Source organism: Macrobrachium nipponense, chromosome 37, assembly GCF_015104395.2.
Source record: "Macrobrachium nipponense isolate FS-2020 chromosome 37, ASM1510439v2, whole genome shotgun sequence".
NCBI lineage: Eukaryota > Metazoa > Arthropoda > Malacostraca > Decapoda > Palaemonidae > Macrobrachium > Macrobrachium nipponense.
Window position 1 is genome coordinate 13,043,632 of NC_061097.1, and position 19,552 is coordinate 13,063,183.

Below are 19,552 nucleotides of genomic sequence, written 5' to 3' on the forward strand. Positions count from 1 at the left end.
CGTGATATTGACGCTTCACGTCCTAGTCTCCGAATTTGCGATCTTCTCCTGACAGTGCGTTCGCTGCTTTTCCGCCGCAGAAAAGGCGTAGAGAGTCCTTCGGACTTGGATTCGGTTAGTTCGTGCGAGCGTACAGTCGCTCTAGAGCTCGGGAGGAGGAGGCCCGTAACCTAGGAGGAGGAGGGAGGCGTCCCCTCGCCGCTCTCCTGCTCACAGGATCAGTCCCTCCCCGGAGCAGGAAGATTCCGCCAAACCAAGAGATGATTCAGTCAATGCAGCAGCAACTTCAGGACGCTCTTGCTTCTAGAGAGTCTCTTCCCCCGCGTCGTAGAAAGGATGAGAAGCTTCCTGTGAAGAAGTCAAGACCTTGCCTCTGCTCTTTCTCCTCGCTCGCCCTCCTCTCTTCGTTCGAGTCTCCCTCTAGAGTTCGTTCTGCTCCCCAGCAGCTCTCTAGAGGAGTGAGAAGTTCGTTTCTTTTTTTCTCGCTCTCAGGATGAGATATTTCCCGCGCGCAAGTCTTCGTATTGTTCGCAAGCGAGTGGTGGACGCTGAGCGCGCTTCTGTGCAAGTGGAGCGCGCTTCCGGTGGCGCCAAACGCGCACCTGTTGTTGATAAATGTGCACCAGTGGCGGCAGCCGCGCGCTGACTGACGCTCAGGTCGCGCACCAAGTTGGGAAGCCAAGCGTGCACTAGTGGACGCTCGGTGTGCGCCAGTGGACGCCAAGCGTGTTAGTAGATGTCGAGCGCGCACCTGTCGGCGCCAAACGTGTGGATTTCGGACGCCAAGCGCGCGCTGGTAGACACCAGTTCCTCACCAATGCAAGTTCAGGTGGATGAAGGAACCCTTCCTGTTTTCGTCAGTTTTCTTCAGACTTTCCTCCTACTCTCCAGTTTCTGAGGAAGGAGTTATGCGAGTAATTTAGTAGAAGCAGAGGAAGAACAGCAACCGCTCCACCTGTCTCATCGGACTATAAAGTTTTTGATGCGTCTTCTACAGTCGGAGTTTGGAGAAACTTTTCAACCGGAAGCCCCTCGTACTCCCCCTTCTCAATTTTCTTCTTTTAAAGCAACGAAGGCGTCAGGGTTCGTTAAAATGAAGAAGTCGCTTTCCACGAAGCAAGCGTTCCGGAAAGTCCATGAGTGGATGGAGAAGAGGAAAGCGTCAGGAAAGTCCTCTTTAGCTTTACCGCCATCAAGACTCTGCGGTAAAGGAGGCATGTGGTATGAGACGGGAGAGGACGTAGGGGTTAAACTACCAGCCTCTGCTCAAGGTGATTTCGGGAGCATCGTGGACGCCTCCAGAAGAGCCCTTCTGTCTTCATCAAAAGTCACTTGGACCATAACGAGTTCGACTTTCATCTAAAGGCCCTCTTCAGGACTCTAGAGGTCTTCAACTTTCTCGACTGGTGTCTTGGAGTTTTAGATGCCAGGTCAAGGAGTTCTGATACTATTAGTCTGGGGGAGCTGTCCAGTGTACTTTCTTGTATGGACAAGGCCGTCAGGGATGGTTCTGAGGAGTTGGCTACGCACTTTAGCTCGGGGATTCTTAAAAGAGAGCACTCTTTTTGTAATTTCACGGCCAAATCCGTCTCTCCAGCGCAAAGGCGGACTTGCTTTTCGCTCCGTTTTCAGACCATCTCTTCCCCCAGACTATGGTTAAGGACATAGCATCAAGCCTTCAGGAAAAGGCAACGCAAGATCTTTTGGCTCGTCTTCTAGAAGGCCAGCAGCTGCTTCATCTTCTGGAGTTTTGTTTGCCAAGAAAAAACCGAAGCCCTTTCGTGCTGGATCTTCCTCGAAAACAGCCTCCCGAGGAAGAGGCTCTTCCAGAGGAAAAACCCCTGCTCCGTCAAAGAGTAGGAAGTGATTTGGAGTCCTTCAGACGCCGGTAGGAGAGCCAGGCTTCTTCGGTTCGCGAAAGCCTGGGAAGAAGAGAGATGCCGACCCTTGGTCGCTGGATGTCGTGAGGAAAGGTTACAGGATCCCGTTCTTGAAGTCACCCCCGCTATCCTCAACACCAAAGGATTTGTCTCCCTCTTATCGAGGAGAGAAACAGAAAGTGCTTTTCGATCTGCTGGAACAAATGATCGAGAAGCAAGCGGTGGAACAGGTCTTCGACCTGGAATCTCCAGGATTTTACAACCGTCTGTCCTGGTGCCGCAAACATTCGGGTGGTGACCCGTCCTCGATGTCAGCAGCCTAAATCTCTTCGTTATAAAGAAGAAATTCAAGATGGAGACGACTCAATCGGTGCTGTCAGCTTTGAGACCGGGGGATTGGATGGTCTCACTAGACCTCCAAGACGCGTATTTCACATCCCCATCCATCCCCAATCAAGGAAAAAAAAAATACCTGCGATTTGTCCTGAAGGGGAAGGTATTCCAATTCAGGGCACTTTGCTTCGGTCTGACCACAGCGCCGATGGTTTTCACCATTCTAATGAAGAACGTGGCAAGGCTGCTTCATTTGGAGAATATAAGGATCTCTCTCTACCTAGACGACTGGCTTATTCGAGCTTCATCGCGGGAAGTTGTCTGGAGGACCTGCACGACCATGACGTTAGCAAAGTCCCTGGGGCTTCTGGTAAACCTCGAAAAGTCGCATTTGACTCCGTCTCAATCTTTAGTCTATCTGGGGATTCAGATGGACTCAGTGCTTTTCGGGCTTTTTCCGTCCCAGGGGCGACAACTTCAATGCTTGGAGAAAGTGGCGACCTTTCTGGGGAAGGAAACATGCTCGGTGAGGGAATGGATGAGTTTGCTGGGGACCATTTCCTCACTGGAGAAGTTTGTTTCTCTGGGAAGGCTGCACCTCAGACCTCTTCAATTCTTCCTAGCCAACAGTTGGAAGAAGAACAAACAAGATCTGGAGGCGATCTTGTGTTTAACGAGAGAGGTGAAGGATCACCAATAAGTTGGTGGTCAGATCCTCGGAAGCTCGCAGAAGGGCTCTCCTCAAACTTCGGAACCCGACCTAGTGTTGTTTTCCGACGCGTCGTCCACGGGTTGGGTGGGGAGCAACACTAGGAGGGAAAGAAGTGTCGGGCACCTGGAGAGGGGAACAGGTGTTCCTGGCACATCAATCTGAAAGAGCTGTCAGCCATTTATCTGGCTCTCAGGTTCTTCCAGGAAGAAGTTATCCCGCAAAGTCATTCAGATCAATTCGGACACACCACAGCGCTGGCATACCTAAGAAATCAAGGGGGAACTCACTCGCCTTCTCTGTTTGCCATCGCAAAGGAAAGGAACTCCTTTTATGGGCGAAAGCGCAAGAAGTCACTATCCTGACAAGGGTTTTCGTGTCAGGAGTACAGAATGTTCGAGCGGACCTTCTCAGTCGACGAGGACAGCTGTTTGCCGACAGAGTGGACCCTTCACCAAGAGGTTTGCCAGTCGCTGTGGGACCTGTGGGCGTTTGGCCAACAGGGTGGATGTCTTCGCAACTTCCAGGACGAGAAGACTTCAACTCTATTGCTCCCCAGTTTCTGGACCCGGGAGCAGTCGCAGTAGACGCCCTACTTTGGAGTTGGTCGGGTCTAGACATATACGCTTTTCCCCCGCTCAAGATCCTCGGGGAAGTGATGAGGAAGTTCGCTTGGCATCGGAAGGAGCGAGGATGACACTCATCGCCCCCCTTCTGGCCGGCAGCCGACTGGTTCACAGAGGTGTGTCCTTCCTGGTAGACTTTCCGAGGACTCTGCCCTTAAGGAAAGATCTACTCAGACAGCCCCACTTCGAGAGGGTACCACAAAAAAACCTCCACCCCGCTCTGAGTCTGACTGCGTTCAGACTATCAAGAAGTTGGCCAGAGCGAGGGGTTTTTTTTTCAAGACCTGTGGCGAAGGCGATTGCCACCGCAAGGAGGCCCTCCTCAATCGCTCTGTACCAATCGAAGTGGGCTGTCTTCAGATCCTGGTGCAGGAAGAAGGGCATTTCCTCCACCACAACCTCTGTGAGCAGATAGCTGACTTCCTTCTTTATCTGAGAGAGGAAGTGAAGTTGGCTGTTCCAACTATTAAAGGGCTACAGGAGCGTGCTTTCTGTAGTCTTTAGGCACAGAGGACTCGATTTGACTAATAATAAAGACATTCATGATCTCATTAGATCGTTCGAGACTAAGAAGGTAGTCCAGCCTAAAGTACCCTCGTGGAACTTGGGATGTGGTGCTCAAATATTTGATGTCGAGTCACTTCGAACCGCTTCATTCAGTTTCTATCAGGAATCTGACGAAGAAAACGATCTTCCTAACCGCTCTGGCGACGGCGAAGAGGGTTAGCGAAATTCAGGCCATTAGCAAGCAGATTGGCTTTTTTCAGACAGTAGTGCGATTTGTTCTTTAAGTCCCATGTTCTTAGCAAAGAACGAGAATCCTTACAACCCGTGGCCGAGGACCTTTGAAATAAACAAAGGGTTGTCCAGATATAGTGGGAAATGAACGTGAGAGATTCCTGTGTCCTGTCAGGGCTCTAAAGTTCTATCTGCAGAGAACTAAAGCTTGCAGAGGTTCATCGGACAATTTGTGGTGTTCAGTGAGGAAAACCTGATCTTCCTATGTCGAAAAACGCACTGGCGTTCTTCATCAGGAATACGATTAAAGAAGCGCATAATAAGTGTAGTGATAGTGATTTGAAGCTTCTGAAGTAAAAGCTCACGAGGTGAGAGCTATTGCTACTTCGGTAGCCTTTCACAAAAATATGGCGCTCAAAGATATTTTGAATGCCACATTTTGGAGAAGCAATTCGGTGTTCGCTTCACACACCTGCGGGAGGTGAAAGTGACATACGAAAATTGCTTCTCCCTCGGACCATACATTGCTGCAGACACTGTTTTGGGGGCAGGAGGTAACACTCATCCTATCCTTTAGGGATTAGGGGGGTTTTTAATTTGTGTTTATGGTTGTGGGGTGACCGCCTGGGGCGGGTCTCCCTTCCATTAGCTTAGTTAAGTGGGATACCTTTGGTAAACTAAGCCAGGTGGTGGTATTTTTTGTCTCGTTGCCCTCATTAGTATGGTCCATGGTCTAGTCACGTCGTGGTCTCGCCCCTGTTGACAGATCATCTGGAGTGCACCAGCTTCATAGGTCTCTACCTTGCTGGCAACTCTAGTAGCACAAGCAGACTTACGTGGCAGTAATCACGAAGCCAGCTATGCTAACAGGTAAGGAACCAAGATATCAAATATCTGCATATATGTGTTTCCTAAATCCTCTATTCTGTCTCTCCCACCACCAAAGGTGGGATTCAGCTATATATATATCTGACAGGTAAGTTGCATGACAAAATGATATTGTAATGATACAATTAAGTTTGTTCATACTTACCTGGCAGATATATATAATTAATTACCCACCCGCCCACCTCCCCTCAGGAGACAGTGGAAATAAAAATTATGAATTGAAATGGGAATGGTTCCTGATACCCGCCTTACTCCCAGCGGCGGGAATGGGTACTAACACCTGACTCCCACTACGTGTGTCGTAAGTTTTAAATTTCTGTCGGTCATCGGAATTATCAGCTATATATATATCTGCCAGGGTAAGTATGAACAAACTTAATTGTATCATTACAATATCATATTTTAGGAAACGATTCAAGAATACAACTAACTGATGAACGATGTAAGATACTAAAACTAAGCAAAATATGAGGCAGGTTCATCAGCAGTAGCGTAGCAAAGCAGAACAGAGCAATGCATCAGTGTCATTTGTAATCTATTATTTACCATATTTTAATCTAATTTTAATTTCCCTTAGCATATTGACTGTAATGTAAGTTCCTTGCTGTTCTGTGTTAGTAGGTTTGACATAATAATGGCTATATTTTGCAAAATATATTTAAAACAAAAAATTTTGATGTTGGCTTTGAATGGCCAGGAAACTTATGTTCGTGATTTTTTATTCACTTTAGAAAATTTTATGTAACTTACCAATTAATTACATAGCTAAGAATTTCTAAGTACTGGTAGCTAAAATTTGAAAAATGCTGTAGCGATTCTTATGGTTTGATGTAGGTTGATACCTCCTGCCCACTACTGGGGGAATAGGTAAACATCTCGGCAAAGAGGCTCAATTTATTTCTACCGGCATTCGACGAAGGTTGTAAGCTGGTAGCTTTCTATGAATTTGGATTTCATCATTCGCAGAGTGTGTGCAGTACCTTTGGTGAGGTACTCCTATTCTTATGTCAGCCATTTGGCATTTGTTAGCTAGTCAGGCGTAATTAATAGTATTTTGACCAGTGCAGTGTTATTAGTCTGTTGTTTGAGCTATTCATCTAGCAATGTCTGACTTGAGTTTGCTCGAGTGTCTGTTATTGTAGTAAAGGCTGTAATACACTGTTAACTTCAGCAAAGTATTATGTATGATTCCCATTCTGTTTATTTTAGATGTTGGGGTCAAGTTTGCACTGTTGAATTAACTTGTAATGAGTATATAGGTTGGGATGAAAGACAATGGAGGGTGATATCATCTTACTGTTAGAGAAAGTTAGGAAGTGTAAGGCATTGCTAGTCTCAAAAGGTTGTTAGCTATCCAGGGATCTTCTTCTGAAGTGCCTATTATTTCTCTCTTTTTTTTTCCTCCAAACCCAGTCTTTCCTCTATTCCACCTATTGCTGTTCCCAGCTCCCATGCTCTGATCCCAGTGCCATTGCCAGTCTCGATGCAAAGTTTAAACCTAAGTTTGAACTATTAGCTAACTGTATGACTCAGTTAAGGAAGTCAGTGCGTATGCTTCTAGATAAAAAGAAAAGTAAAGTGTTAGTGGAGGAGCTGACTGTCTGTCCCATGGATTCTCCAAGGTGAAGTTCCCTGTCATACAGTCACCCCCCCTGTATTCGCCGACTCATGTATTCGTGGATTCCTGTGTGAGCCTTATTAGTGGGAAATTTGCCTATTCACAGTATTTTTTTATGAGAAATATTAAGGAATTACTGGCAGTTCCCTGCTATCGGCGGGGTGCTGATAAGCAAAAATCGCCATTAACTGAAACTCGGTGATTTATTGCACTTATGGTGCTGATAATTGGTTAATGGCACCTCTGTTAGGTAATTGGTTAATGGCACCTCTGGTGTGGCACCATAAATCTGTTGTTGGCACCTTATGGTGCCGATAACCGAAACAGTGCCATAAAACTGGATCACCATCAACCAGGTCCGCCGATATCCGGGGACTGTCTGTATTGTATTTTCTTATCAGTTTCATTGTAAATGCACTTTTTGTGATAAAACTTTAAAAAACCAGGTATAAAAATGATTAGTTTGGGTTTTAAGTAACAAAATAGGCAGTTTTAAGCATTTTTATAGGGGTTCCAAGTATTCGCTGATTCTAGCTATTTGCAGGGAAGTCTGGTACGCATCCCCTGAATACTGGGGAGTTCCGCTGTACTCCCCTTCACCTGGGAGAGTCATACTAGAAGCCCAAAGGGAGGGCTGGTGTGGTCTGCCCACAGGCAGTCAACCCCCTCAGTCACACCTGTTGGTGTTTCCCAGGTAGCGAAAGACAGCCATTGGAAGGCATCTTGGACAGTGCTCTTTGTCTTTCGAGCTCGATGCATTGAGTCCAGAGAAATGCGCCGATGACGTGGTAGTGACAACTTCAGGCCACTGAAAAGGTATGCAGTGGACGTTTCTTGTAGCCCTCAGGTACTGCCTAAGAAGGCAAAGGAGGCTAAACCTTCTTGTAGTTTCTGGGACAGCCCAGAGGCTTTTTCTTTGGAAGATTCCCAACCTGTGTGAGACTAAACATCCAAGTGCAGTGCAGCCATTGGTGCCAGTGTCATCTTTGGTTCTTTAAGCTGTATCAGTTCCTGTATCTGTTCTCGCTCTTGAAACGAGTTAGTGTACAGATAGTGCAGCTGTGTTTGAGTGCCAAGTTCCAATTACATTGTTTTACTCCCAAGTGTCCAGTGACGCCAGGGCGCAATTTATCTTCTGCTGTGACTCCCATATGTGTAGTTTCCGAGCGTATTTTGACTATAGACCCTTCAATGGTGCATACACATCCATTAGAGTCAGAGCCATTAGTGCATGAACTTCCAGAGACACTCGAGTACCCAGTAGCGCCGAAGCTCCCTTTCCCTCTTGAGCTCCCATTGGCGCCAGTTCTCTCACATGCACCCAAGTCTCTCGCGGCTCCTTGTATTTCGTCTTCTCCTTTGGTCAATGTGACGACCCTCATTTATCTCCTGTGTCTTCTGCTGAAGAAGAAGAGTTTGCTACAGAAGATTCTAAATTGCCAACGACTTATGGAGCTCCTCCGCTATTTTTCTTGAAAAGTTATCCCAACTTTTTCAAACCAGCTACTCCTGCCTCTCCTGCTACAACTCTTCAGATGAGGACAGTTTCTTCAGATTCTTATGATCATCTTTAGTTAGTGCTTTCTCTTTACAGCCAAGAAAGCTATGAGTGAGGTCGGAGTTGGTTAGCAGCCAAGAGAGCACAAGGGAAGGCTGTCTTCTCCTCCTTGCTTGACTAAGAGAAAGGCATTCTTATTATGTCACCATCTACTTTTTGTCTCACCTGTTTTCTCGGAGTCAGACACTTGTGTGAGATCAGGCGACATTTAGTAGCCCTGAGTTTCTTGTTGATGAAGTCGGTTGCGTCGATACGCCCTCTGATGATTGTTTAACATGAGACCAGGTTGGACTGTCAGGCACTCGTTCTTCGGGACTGAGTCGCCATTTTGCTCCGCGCTCCTTCTCTTGGCACCAGAAAGCTCGAGTCAGGAGTTGCTCCATGAGCCGATATCACTGCTGGCGACTTTGGGTTGCTTTGATACACCCCCAATGTTTGCTTAGCTTTGAATCGCCCAGGCAGTCCAGGCACTCATCCTTCAGAGAGAGTTGTCAATACCTGATCCTCTCTCTTGGCGCCAAGGACATTCATGAGAGAGCAGGTGTCATCGTAAGTACTTGATAAAGTCATCAGGGTGCAGCCTTGCTGTCTTCGATTCATCTGACTGGTCACCTGGTTGGTCACCTGACTTTAGTACAGATGGACTGACATATGCACTTTCTCCTTGTCCTTTACTACCGCAGTTCGGCAGCATTATGGTAGGAGACTTGAGTTCTTAGTATCTAGACCTTGGGTTGAGTTTTTAACTGCCTATGATATATATTTCTTAGATTGTTTTATGTCCTATTCTGCCCAAAAGGGAAATTGTACTCAGAGTCCCTCCTCCTTTTCAATGTGGTTAATCGGGCTAGATAAATTATATTAAGGTAATGTTTTATTAATATGGAATTTTTATTATAAAATTAATATTAATAATATTTACCTGTATAATTTACCTAGTCCCACCCATCCTACCCCACGATCTGCTTATCACAACTGATTTTCAAGAGAAGGTGTCTAACTGTCAACGGCAGTGTTGCCAACTGGCGGACAGAATAGGAGGTAACAGGGTTGCCAATGTGGTAAATTTTGGTGCAGTTTTTGGGGATTTAGGACTAGATAAATTATTCAGGTAAGTATTATTAATATTAATTTTATAATAAAATTCTATTTATACTTACCAAGGAATTACAGAATGGGAGCCCACCCTCCTTCCCTCTCATGGATGATAAGTTATAAATAATTGACCTTCTTTGTTAAGTTGTTAACCTATCCCCTGGCAGTGGGCGGGGGTATTGACTTAGACCAAAACAAAAGAATCGCTACCGCCATTTTCAAATTTCAGCTACCAATACTTAGAAATTCTTTGCTGTGTAATTACTTGGTAAATATAAATAAAATCTTATTTTATTATAAAAATATCATTTTTACAAAAATTGCATTCCTGATGTAGTAATTTTTTTTTGAAAAGTTGTATGCTTAATTTTTACATTTTATTTTTTTGGAGGTATTTTCACAAATTACTCATTTTTTCTTATTTTTTAAGTTCTCTTTTAATGTAAATTTTTTCACAGATTTTCGGAAAAGGATACAGTGTTCCCCCCGTATTTGCGGGGGATGGGTACTATACCCCTCAGTGAATAGCTGAAACCCCTATAAAAACACTTGAAACTGGAATAATGTGGGTATATGTGCCAGAGAGAAATCTGCGAATACGTAAATCCTCGAATCCGGAGTCTGCGAATACGAGGGATTCACTGTACACAGTAGATATATTGTTCATTGTTTTTTTTAGTTTTCATGTTACATGAATTTTTTTATGATTGACAGGATGATAAAGATGGTGACAGTAAGAAAAAGGATGGTGATGGGAATGAAGAGGAAGAGGATGCAGAAGATCATCATGATGAGATTATGAAATGCATGAAGTAGAAGATGCTGAAATGAAAGAGGACGAGGAGGAAGAAGCCTATGAACAGGGGGATTACGAAGAGGAACATGAGGAAGAGCATGAGGAAGAACATGAAGAAGAGCATGAAGAAGAGCATGAAGAAGAGCCTGAGGAAGAACATGAAGAAGAGCAAGAAGACGAGCAAGAAGAAAATGAAGAGGAACATGAAGAAGAGCAGGATGAGGAGCAAGAACATGAGGTAGAAGCAGAAGAAAGTACCCACGGAAGCAGAAGCCAGGAGGAAGTAGGTGGCACAGAGTCTGAAAACCAGGCAGATGATGATGATGACATTAAGATTATTGACCAAGAGGAGGCACAAACTACAGAAGCAACACAACCAGATGAAGAGAATACTGGGTAAGAACAGTACATATTTATGTTTCACTAGTCTCAAAAGGGTTTTTCAACCAATGTGGATAATTTCAGTCAAGTTGAGAAAGGTATATTGAGTTTTACCATCAGTTTGAACCATAAACTTGGAGCCTTTTCAGAAATATTAATCTAGTTGTTAATTGGTGGAAATACAGATGTGTTCATGTTTCAGTCTACCACTTATATGCCATGTTTTGCATCCATGAGTTTGTTTGTTTAATTTTAAAGAGTGTGATCTATTTTTATTTGATATTCAATATTCCAGTTGTAGGTTGAATGAAGGTCAGACATACGCCACTCAGGATCCTGTCATATTGTATTCCTTAATGCATCCAGAACTTTTCTGTTATTCCTTTCTATTAAGCCATTAGTAGCTGGATGATGTGGTTGTATTGTTACATTTTCAACCTTGAATGCACCACAAATTTCATGAACTATAAGAGAGTTATTGAATTCTTTGTCATCGTCAGATCAGTTGTGGAGCAGAATACTATCTGCAAAATATTTTGTCAAAGAGAGCAGCTGCACAATCTTTACCTCTTTGGCCTGTTATATTGGTATTAGCTTTGTATATCTAGTGTGCACCTATACGCTAGTATATTTTTATTCCCCTTACTTATAGTGTGCAGGTTAGTGATGAGATTTATGGCTACTCTTTTGAATGGAGTTTGTAGAATGGGATATTTCCCTAAGGGTACATACTTCTTTATCTGTTCTCCCTTCATAACTGTTATAAATATTGGAACTTTTCTCATAATTGCTAACATCCTTGAAATTCCTTTTCATCTCTTCCTGGTTGTATTTTCATGTCTTTATCGTGTATTAGTTCAACGATTTTATGTACTTCTTAGGCTCTTAGGTATTAGCCTTTTATGGGTCACACCTTCAAAAGTCCTAACGGGTCAAATTCTTCACATATCCAGACTAGTACATCTTCTATGATGTTCAATGCATTTATTGGTCATCTAATTATCTTACTCATTCTATCTGTTTCTTGATTGAATTTCCTTATATTTTTCACATAATGAAGATTTCTTTTAATTCATCATCACTTTTTTTTCCTTTATGAAGTTTTGCTTGGAAATCTCTTCAATATAGTGCATATAGGTTCACTTCGTTCTGCCATCTTGAGGGGTGTATCTTGATAATGCATCTGCTACCTTGTTTGTCTTCCTTGGAACATATTTTATTTGAGATGAATCTTACCTACTGTTAAATTCAGATATATCTCCCCGCTGATTAGGCGAGTCGGCGTTCAAACAAAAAAAATCGAATGGCTACCCAGATGACTGTCTAGTTTACCTGTTCTCCACCAGGTGTGTTTCGCAATGTTTTAGCTCTTGTCAGAATTCTCCTTGCCGCCATTGCGGCTAGGCAATTGTTAGTATTCTATGAAGTTTGGCTGTTTTAGACTGTTTATGGTATTGTAATTTCATTTTCCTAGGATACCTTCCACTGGAAGCAAAACCAATAACATCAGGCTATTTAGGAATGTTTTTGCTGTAACCTGGATGGTGAAATTGGAAGTTGATCAACATTCCTGTGTACTTGCAAGGGTACAGAGTGTGATCTTGGAACTACTAGATTTGAAGAATGTAGGGAATTGTTCTGAGAAATTTATGCCTGAATATGTCAGATATAGGAAAGACCTGAAACTAATAGATTGTGAAAGCAATTTGTTAGGTCAGGGCTTAAATCTGTCATGCTATCCCTACTCAGACTAGGCATTTTAGTAGGCTAGTATTAACTTCCTTTGTAGCTCCACCTTCAGCTCCCATTCGGTTCAGGAAAAGCATAATGAGAAGTGAGAACATTAACCTATTTTTAGTTCTAATGAATGTTGAACTGAGTTCATGATGGGAACGTTCCGAATCCTTCCATAGTGTGCGCTCTTTTTCGCGTTTCCTGTTAGAAGTAAGGTGTTGGTGCCCTCATCTGTACGTAGTCCGAGCCTAAGACTGCCCTGCGACAGTTGGTAGTGTCCACTGCCAGGGAACCGGGTCGGTTTCTTGGGACGATGGGATTCTGTGCCCTCCAATACCTACTTCGCCCTTTTCATGGTCTGAATCTTGTCTAAAGCGTTCGCCAAAGGACTGTTAAAGTGATTGCCTAGGACCATTAAAGCGTTCGCAAAAGGACCGTTTCGGTAGGCGTTAAAGCTTGCTCCGTAGGCGCATTCTGTCGTCGTCAATACCTAGTTTGAGGTGTTGGCATGCATAGGATTAATAATATATAATATAGGTACAGACAATTTATTGAGATGATAATGTATCTGTAGTGAGTTTTACATATTTAGATGTGTCGACCGTTTATCTCTCTCATGTTTTGGTTATTCTAAATTCTCGTCTGTTAGCATATTCCTTTTTCTTCGTAATGCTTGTGTTCGTTCTTTGCCTGCTTCCTCTTCAGCTATCGGCAAATCTCTTACTCTGCCTCGATTAATGTTTCTCTTTCAAATCTACACTGTCTGTAGTATCGAAGGTTCTCACCGAGTTAGATATTCTACCTTCAGAGATTTCTAACTTAGTTTCATATAGGAATGCCTTCAAGTATGTACATCACTATCAGACGAGGCGGGAGCATCGTTGTAACTACCCTCTCCCTCAGTCGACTCATGCGGACTGCGGACATTGTTGACTCGTGTGAACGCAGTTGACTCGTGCGGACTTGGCCAAGTCTTGAGTCGCTTAAACTGTCTTCCTCTCATTGAGTTGTGGTGGATGCGATACAGCACTCAGCTGGTGTCACCTCTTATCGACAAGTATCGCTTTTTGTCGCCAAGGATTGCAGAGAAAGAGCAATCCTTTAAGCTCTTTTGTTTACCTCCTGTCGGCAGCTGTCTCCTCCTGTCCCCCGCTGACGGAAGAGTTAATGGAGTTGGAGGAACTTGTTCAGGCTGGTTGGCGTTTGTTGCGACATAGAGAATATGTCTTAATTTCTCTAATTTAGAGAATATGTCTTAATTTCTCCAATTAGAGAGCATTTCGTAACTTTTTTCGTCCTTGAACACACAATCTCCCTTCGGGTCTGCCTTGGCTGGTCATCCTTGTGTCTTTTAAAGTAAAAGCGCGGTAGAGCCGAAGGCCGCCTCTTTGCCTGTACAACGCTTATTGGTCCCTTTAAACCATCTTTAGTAGGAAGTTTGTTTTCTTTTTCAGTTTCTTTTTCCTGTGGAGAAAATGAACTCGAGACTGGTAGACATGCTGAATGGATTTTCAGTCTAGCTTGAGTATTATTACCTTTTAGCCTACGCTTTTTTGTCTCCTGCGACTTCTTGAAAAGGAGGGCAGACGCCAACCCAGGCAAGGGAGTTGTTAGCGAGGGAAAAACAAGTCAACTTTTCTGATGCCTGCAGGGTAATGTCCTCATGCTTTATACCTCGCGTCGGCTTTGGGAAAGAAGGCGAACAAAAACTTTTCGGTTCCTGTCTGTTAATGCAGCTGGGTTTAAGGGCGAAAACGGGGATTTTTCTATTGGTAGTCTTGTTTTAATAACCTTTTGGGGAATAGTGTAGACGTGACTCAGGTTTCTGGGATATGGACAGTTTGCAAACCTAACATACATTGGAGAAAACTTGGCACGTTGCAATGGTGGAGATTGGTGGAAGTGGGCAGTTGTGGGATTCTTTTTTGGTTGTCCTCCACTGGTTTAATCTCTTTAAATCTCCCTCCTTCTGGCCCAATTTTCTATGCATTATATTGATAATCCTTCTAATATCCCCCATTCTTATCTAGTGATTGGTGGGGATGATGCGTTAATTAATGCATGCTTGTCATGGTCAAGATAAATAGGCATGTGCTTGCTTGAACAATTTTAGGCCTGAAGGAAACTTCCTATATTGGTTAGGGCTTTTTCCTCATACAAAAGCTAGGGCCTCGACGGGATAATTTTCCAGTTTAAGCATGCTCAATTAATGTACAGTTTCAGCTTAAGAAATTGCGGACTTACCAAATAAAGATTAATTAACGTTTTGTTAAGTTAATCCAGAACCAACTTTTGTCTCCAGGACTGTAGGTGCGACTCTGTACCCAACCAAAATTTGTCCATTTTGGTCCTTAAAGCCTAAGATACCAGGTTTTTGGTCTTTTGTTTTCCCTCTGTCATTCAACACAGAAGTTTAACTAATGTCATTTACACTTTCATGCCAAAGCCATAGAATGGGTCAACATTTACAACCTGGTAAAACGTTTTTTAGATGGTCAAGGGCAGTGGAAAAGACGTCAGGATGCTTAAGCAGGTTTATTCCCGGTCAGAACAACAGTCTTGTTTTGGGAAAGTTTGCTGCTTTGAATGAAATGAAACATATTTGGTTTTGATCAATTCCATTCTGTGGAAGGACAGTGTTTTTAGCAATTGGTTGGGGATTTCAGGAGAACAACTGCCTAACAAGAAGGGCCTTTACATCCATAAGTTTGGCACTTGGAGTGGAGTTTCAAGGAGCACTCATTTTAGAGCCTTTCCTAACATGTAATGAACCAGGGACTTCACAAATGATTACTACTACTTTGGTTGGCCCTCAGGCTTGAGGCAGTGGAGTGTTTCCTTTAAATTTTTTGCCGAATTCAGACTCATAGGCCTACCCCTTTAACCTTCTATTCTACCTGAATTTCCGATTGAGCAATTTTCCAAGTTTCAAGAAGTACTTTATGTGACCAGTCCTGTAGAAACCCTTGTAGCCTCAGGGTCTAGTAAATAATTTTTCCCAAATTTCCAATGCTCTCAGTAGATCTCGTTCTTCTTCCGTTGAGAAAAAATCAACTCTTACTTACTACCCAATTCCATAACCAGTTCCATGTTCAACGTAAGGCATCTCCTTAACTGCTTGGAAGATTTTAGAATGTCCCCTCCCAAATAATGATTGTTTTCAAGTTTATCATAGGGTCTGGTCCTTAATTTAAAGCTGGCCATTGGCCTTGGGGTCAGAAGCAGTGGTCTGTGTGTTGGTGAGGGTGCCATTCTGTAGGAATTTTTAGCAACCTTGGACCTTGTAGAACGTCAATGTTTTCTGTTTTTAAGATGAGGGATAAGACTTTTCCATTGTCTACTTCCACAGCTATTGGGTTCCATAACGTAACTTTCCCTCGGTATTGCATCAAGTACTTTTTAGATCTTGCTGAGGACCAGCCACTGAAAGGTGTTGAGGATTGAAGTCCTTCCTTCATCTCTATATCAGTCCTCTCTCCTGGAGTTTTTTAGATGCGTTGTCTAAACTTTTATTGATTGAATTTACTGTAAACCTTTTATTTAGCAGTTGGTTAATAAGTAAAATTTTAGTTGTCAGCAACCCCTTTTTTACTTAAGGCTGGTGAAAGGGGCAATGCTATTTATTTTTAGCTTTTCCCGCTTAGAGCTGAGGGTGATGTTAAGGTTAATTCTATGGCTGTTTACCAGTGCCCTTTAAGAATTTTCATGTGTAACCCCCTTTAAGTGGGGAAAAAAAAGAGGAAACTTCTCTATCTTTGTTTGGGGGCATTTAAATTTAAAGGTTAACAAACCTAGAACATTTTTGAGTATCATCCCGTTTTTTACAAACCTTGAAACATCTTTTGTCCAAACGGTGAATGCTGGAAGAGGCAAAGTTAACCCTTTGGTTTTGGTGGTTTTTAAGAAACATAAATGTTGTTGGTCAAAGGATTAAGCCTGGAAGAGGCAAAAACAAAAAGAATCAACCTTTTGTTTTGTGGTTTTTAGAAAACCATAGCTGTTTCTTTTGCCAATGATTAAGCTTGAAGGCAAAGTTAACTTTTTGTTTTGTAGGTTTTTAGAAAAAACCTAAGAATGTATTTTGTGAAGAACGGCAAAGTTTAACCCGCCTTTTTGTGTTGTGATTTTTAGAAACTTATAACGCCTTTGGCCAATGGTTAAACTTGCAACGCCTAAAGTTTAACTTTTTGTTTTGTGGTTTTTTAGAAAACCTAGGAAAATGTATTTGTGAAGGTTAAGTCCTGGAAGAGGCAAAGTTTTAACCTTTTGTGTTGTAATGTTTTAGAAAACTTTTGTCAAGGAACACAAGGGTCCTCTGTGAACGTAATTGTATATGGTTTAGTGCATGAGAACTAGCTCCATATTCTTCTACCCTTTATTTAAAAGTAAACATTCATAATATAAGCAGCAGTTGCAACTTCATTTAGTGTTAAGTCCAATTTGTCGCTCCAGAATAGGATTGATGGTATCACCAGTAGAAGTAACAATTCATTCGGTTTGGTGCCTGAATCACTACCCTTAAAGTATGCAAGAATTGTGTTTTGAAAACAGTAAAGGCCCTTTGAATCCACTACTAGTTAGTCGGGGTACTCTTTTCCTGAACCGAAAAAAGAGCACTTTCTTTGGCTTCGTTTTGTTTAAAATCCCACGTTTTAATATTTTGGGGAGCGTGAAGGACAAATTTTAAAATTTGTATAGGAAAGCGTACCTTTATATCCGTAAAGGTATTTACTTTTAAGTGACTGTTTTGTTTTTCTTTATAGAACTTTTGGAAACCCAAGCACAGGGGTTCCTCATACCGCTTTTGTGTTTCAAATGCTGGCTGAATCGAAGTGGTTATTTTCTCACCCGCAAGGCTGGCTCTTTAACTGGTGCCATATTACGGTATGAGAGCCTTGCCTCCCTGAATGGAATTCCAACGTTCTGGTGGGTTGGTAAAATCCAAAAATCCACCAAGGATTCCAAGATCAGGTGGAAGAAGGTTTTTTGGGTTTCGGTACAAGAAAACCTTTCGAGCTCGAATGGCAGAGTGGAATTTTTACTAGCGTACTACCCACCATACCCCCTCTTAATGGTGGGAATCAGCTAAATTTAACCAGTTAGGTAAGATTCATCTCAAATATTATAAATTTTTCATAATAAATTAATTATTTGGATACTCAACCTTACTGTTTAAAATAGACCCACCCAGCCTCCCCACCCCCAACGGTAGTGGGGGCTGTCAAGGAGAATTCTGAACGAAGCTGAAACATTCGAACAACAACACCCTGGTGGAGGGGAACAGGTAAACTACGAACAGTCCATACCGGGTGAGCCATTCGATTTTTTTTTTTTTTTTAATGACCGACTTCGCCTCAATCGGCGGGGAAGATATAGCTAAAGTTTTACAGTAGGTAGTAATGCAAATAATAAATTTTAATTAAAGAAAATTTTATATTAGTTCTATGTCCATAATCTTGGGCGGTCATAACCGAATGTCCAGAAAAGTTCTTTCTGAGTTAGTTTTTCCCTCTGTTAAGGTTTTAGTTTTCTATTTTCTACCGGTAATAAGCTATGGCTTCGGTAATAATTGGGTTACGCCTTTGCATTAAGCACCGCTCCTATTAACCAATAAAACTTGCATCTGTGGCTAAATAGAATTCTTTTTGCTAAAGTCCTGGAAAACTAACTCTGGTGGTTGGGGTTAATCTTTTCCTTCTGTTGCTTTGGTTATTTCCACCAGAATGGTATGTGTTTTCCTTCACGTTATTCAGTCAATGGCAAGAGATATGTTTGCAAGTTTATTTTTTAAACTATTTTTGGTAAAAACCTGCTAAACGCATTACCTTTGACCTCACAAATCCTTCCTATAACGAGGTGTAGGATGCTCTTTTAATTGACTTAATCTTAAATTTAAATTTTTACTTCCACCACACTTTCCCTTTTCAGGTTTAAAATGTGTGTCCCAGGTAGTCTGTTATTTTTTCCTTCTAAGGAGTTCTGCATTTTCGTTTAATCTTAATTTTAGGTTTTGCTTTGCCTTTCCAGTCCATCCTCTTTAGGAACTTTCTCTAACTCGTTTTTATGTGTTTCCTCACAGCGGTGGTTTTTGTTACTATTAACTAAATCCCATCCTTATAGCAGTGTACCATCCTTACATAGCGCCTCAGTGACCGAGATCGGTATGGTCGTTGGCCTGCCACCCATCGGTGGCCGTGAGTTTCGATGTTTCTCGGCATCCATTCCCTGAGGAGGTTAGAGATGTTATTTTTTGGTGAATGGAAGGAAGTTTCACCTCTCCGACGTTGGTTCGGAGTCCACGTAAAACCGTTTATTCCCCGTTTGCTGAATAACCACTGGTTTCCGATTGCAACGTTAAAGCACCATACAAGCCAAAGCAAACATCCTTACATTGTAAACTCACCCAGAAATTTTATCCATTAATCTCAGAAGTGTCACTGGGCTTGCTTTAGAATATAAAAAAGGCCATTATCACATATTGGATATTTTGAGTATTCCGTAACATCCACCGGGAGAAAGCAGTCAATATGGTTTACTTTCTTCATCTTAAAGGAAATTTGCAGAAATCCGTTGTAACAAATCTGTTTGGGAAAGGTAACTAGGTACTTCTTGGATCCAATAATTATGGATACAAGATCTCTGATGGATGGCAACTGGCTACAGTGTTTGAAATGGGATGGACGGACCAAAATACCTCAACTCTTTAATGCTCACAAAACCTGTTTTTCCTTACATACATTTGTTGCCATGTTTTTATTTTTCTGGTCTTTGAAAAGCATAGCTATTTTCCAGAATGGGGTCATTATGGTTAGGCTTGTTTTTCACATTGGCAAAGTTAGTTGTACCTCTTTACATTGTCAAATGCATTCCTTGGACATGGCCTTCTTCACTAGTGGCATTGGTGGTGTCCGTCACGTCTTTTGCCAGTACACATGGCCTCTGAGATTGATGACAGATATCCACTCAAGTAACATGATGGCATGGCTGGCGCAAATTGTAATCCCTGGTTGTCCTATGGCCCTAAAGCCCTGTGGTTTTTATGGGCTGGCCTGGCAAATCTGCTTAGTTTTTTCTTGGACCAATCTTTCAATGCATGGAATCAGGCAGAAAACCAGCGTCCAAGTTAAATCCTAGGAGTCCCACATTTTCACCAGAAAAGGGGTATCTCTTTTCCCTAGGTCATTTTCTTGACCTCG

General features: G+C 42.5%; 2 protein-coding genes across 2 annotated transcripts in view; one reads left to right on the plus strand and one right to left on the minus strand.

The window, feature by feature from the left end:
* LOC135209025 (repetitive organellar protein-like) overlaps positions 1 to 10,492 on the plus strand; it is a 67,582-nt gene extending 57,090 nt beyond the window's left edge. The window contains exon 7 of the mRNA XM_064241560.1: positions 10,160 to 10,492. Coding sequence (XP_064097630.1) covers positions 10,160 to 10,261 — 102 coding nt within the window. The 3' untranslated portion in view covers positions 10,262 to 10,492. The remainder of the gene's footprint in view (positions 1 to 10,159) is intronic.
* LOC135209288 (FK506-binding protein 5-like) overlaps positions 1 to 19,552 on the minus strand; it is a 259,760-nt gene that overhangs the window by 145,537 nt on the left and 94,671 nt on the right. The gene's annotated exons all lie outside the window — the stretch shown is intronic.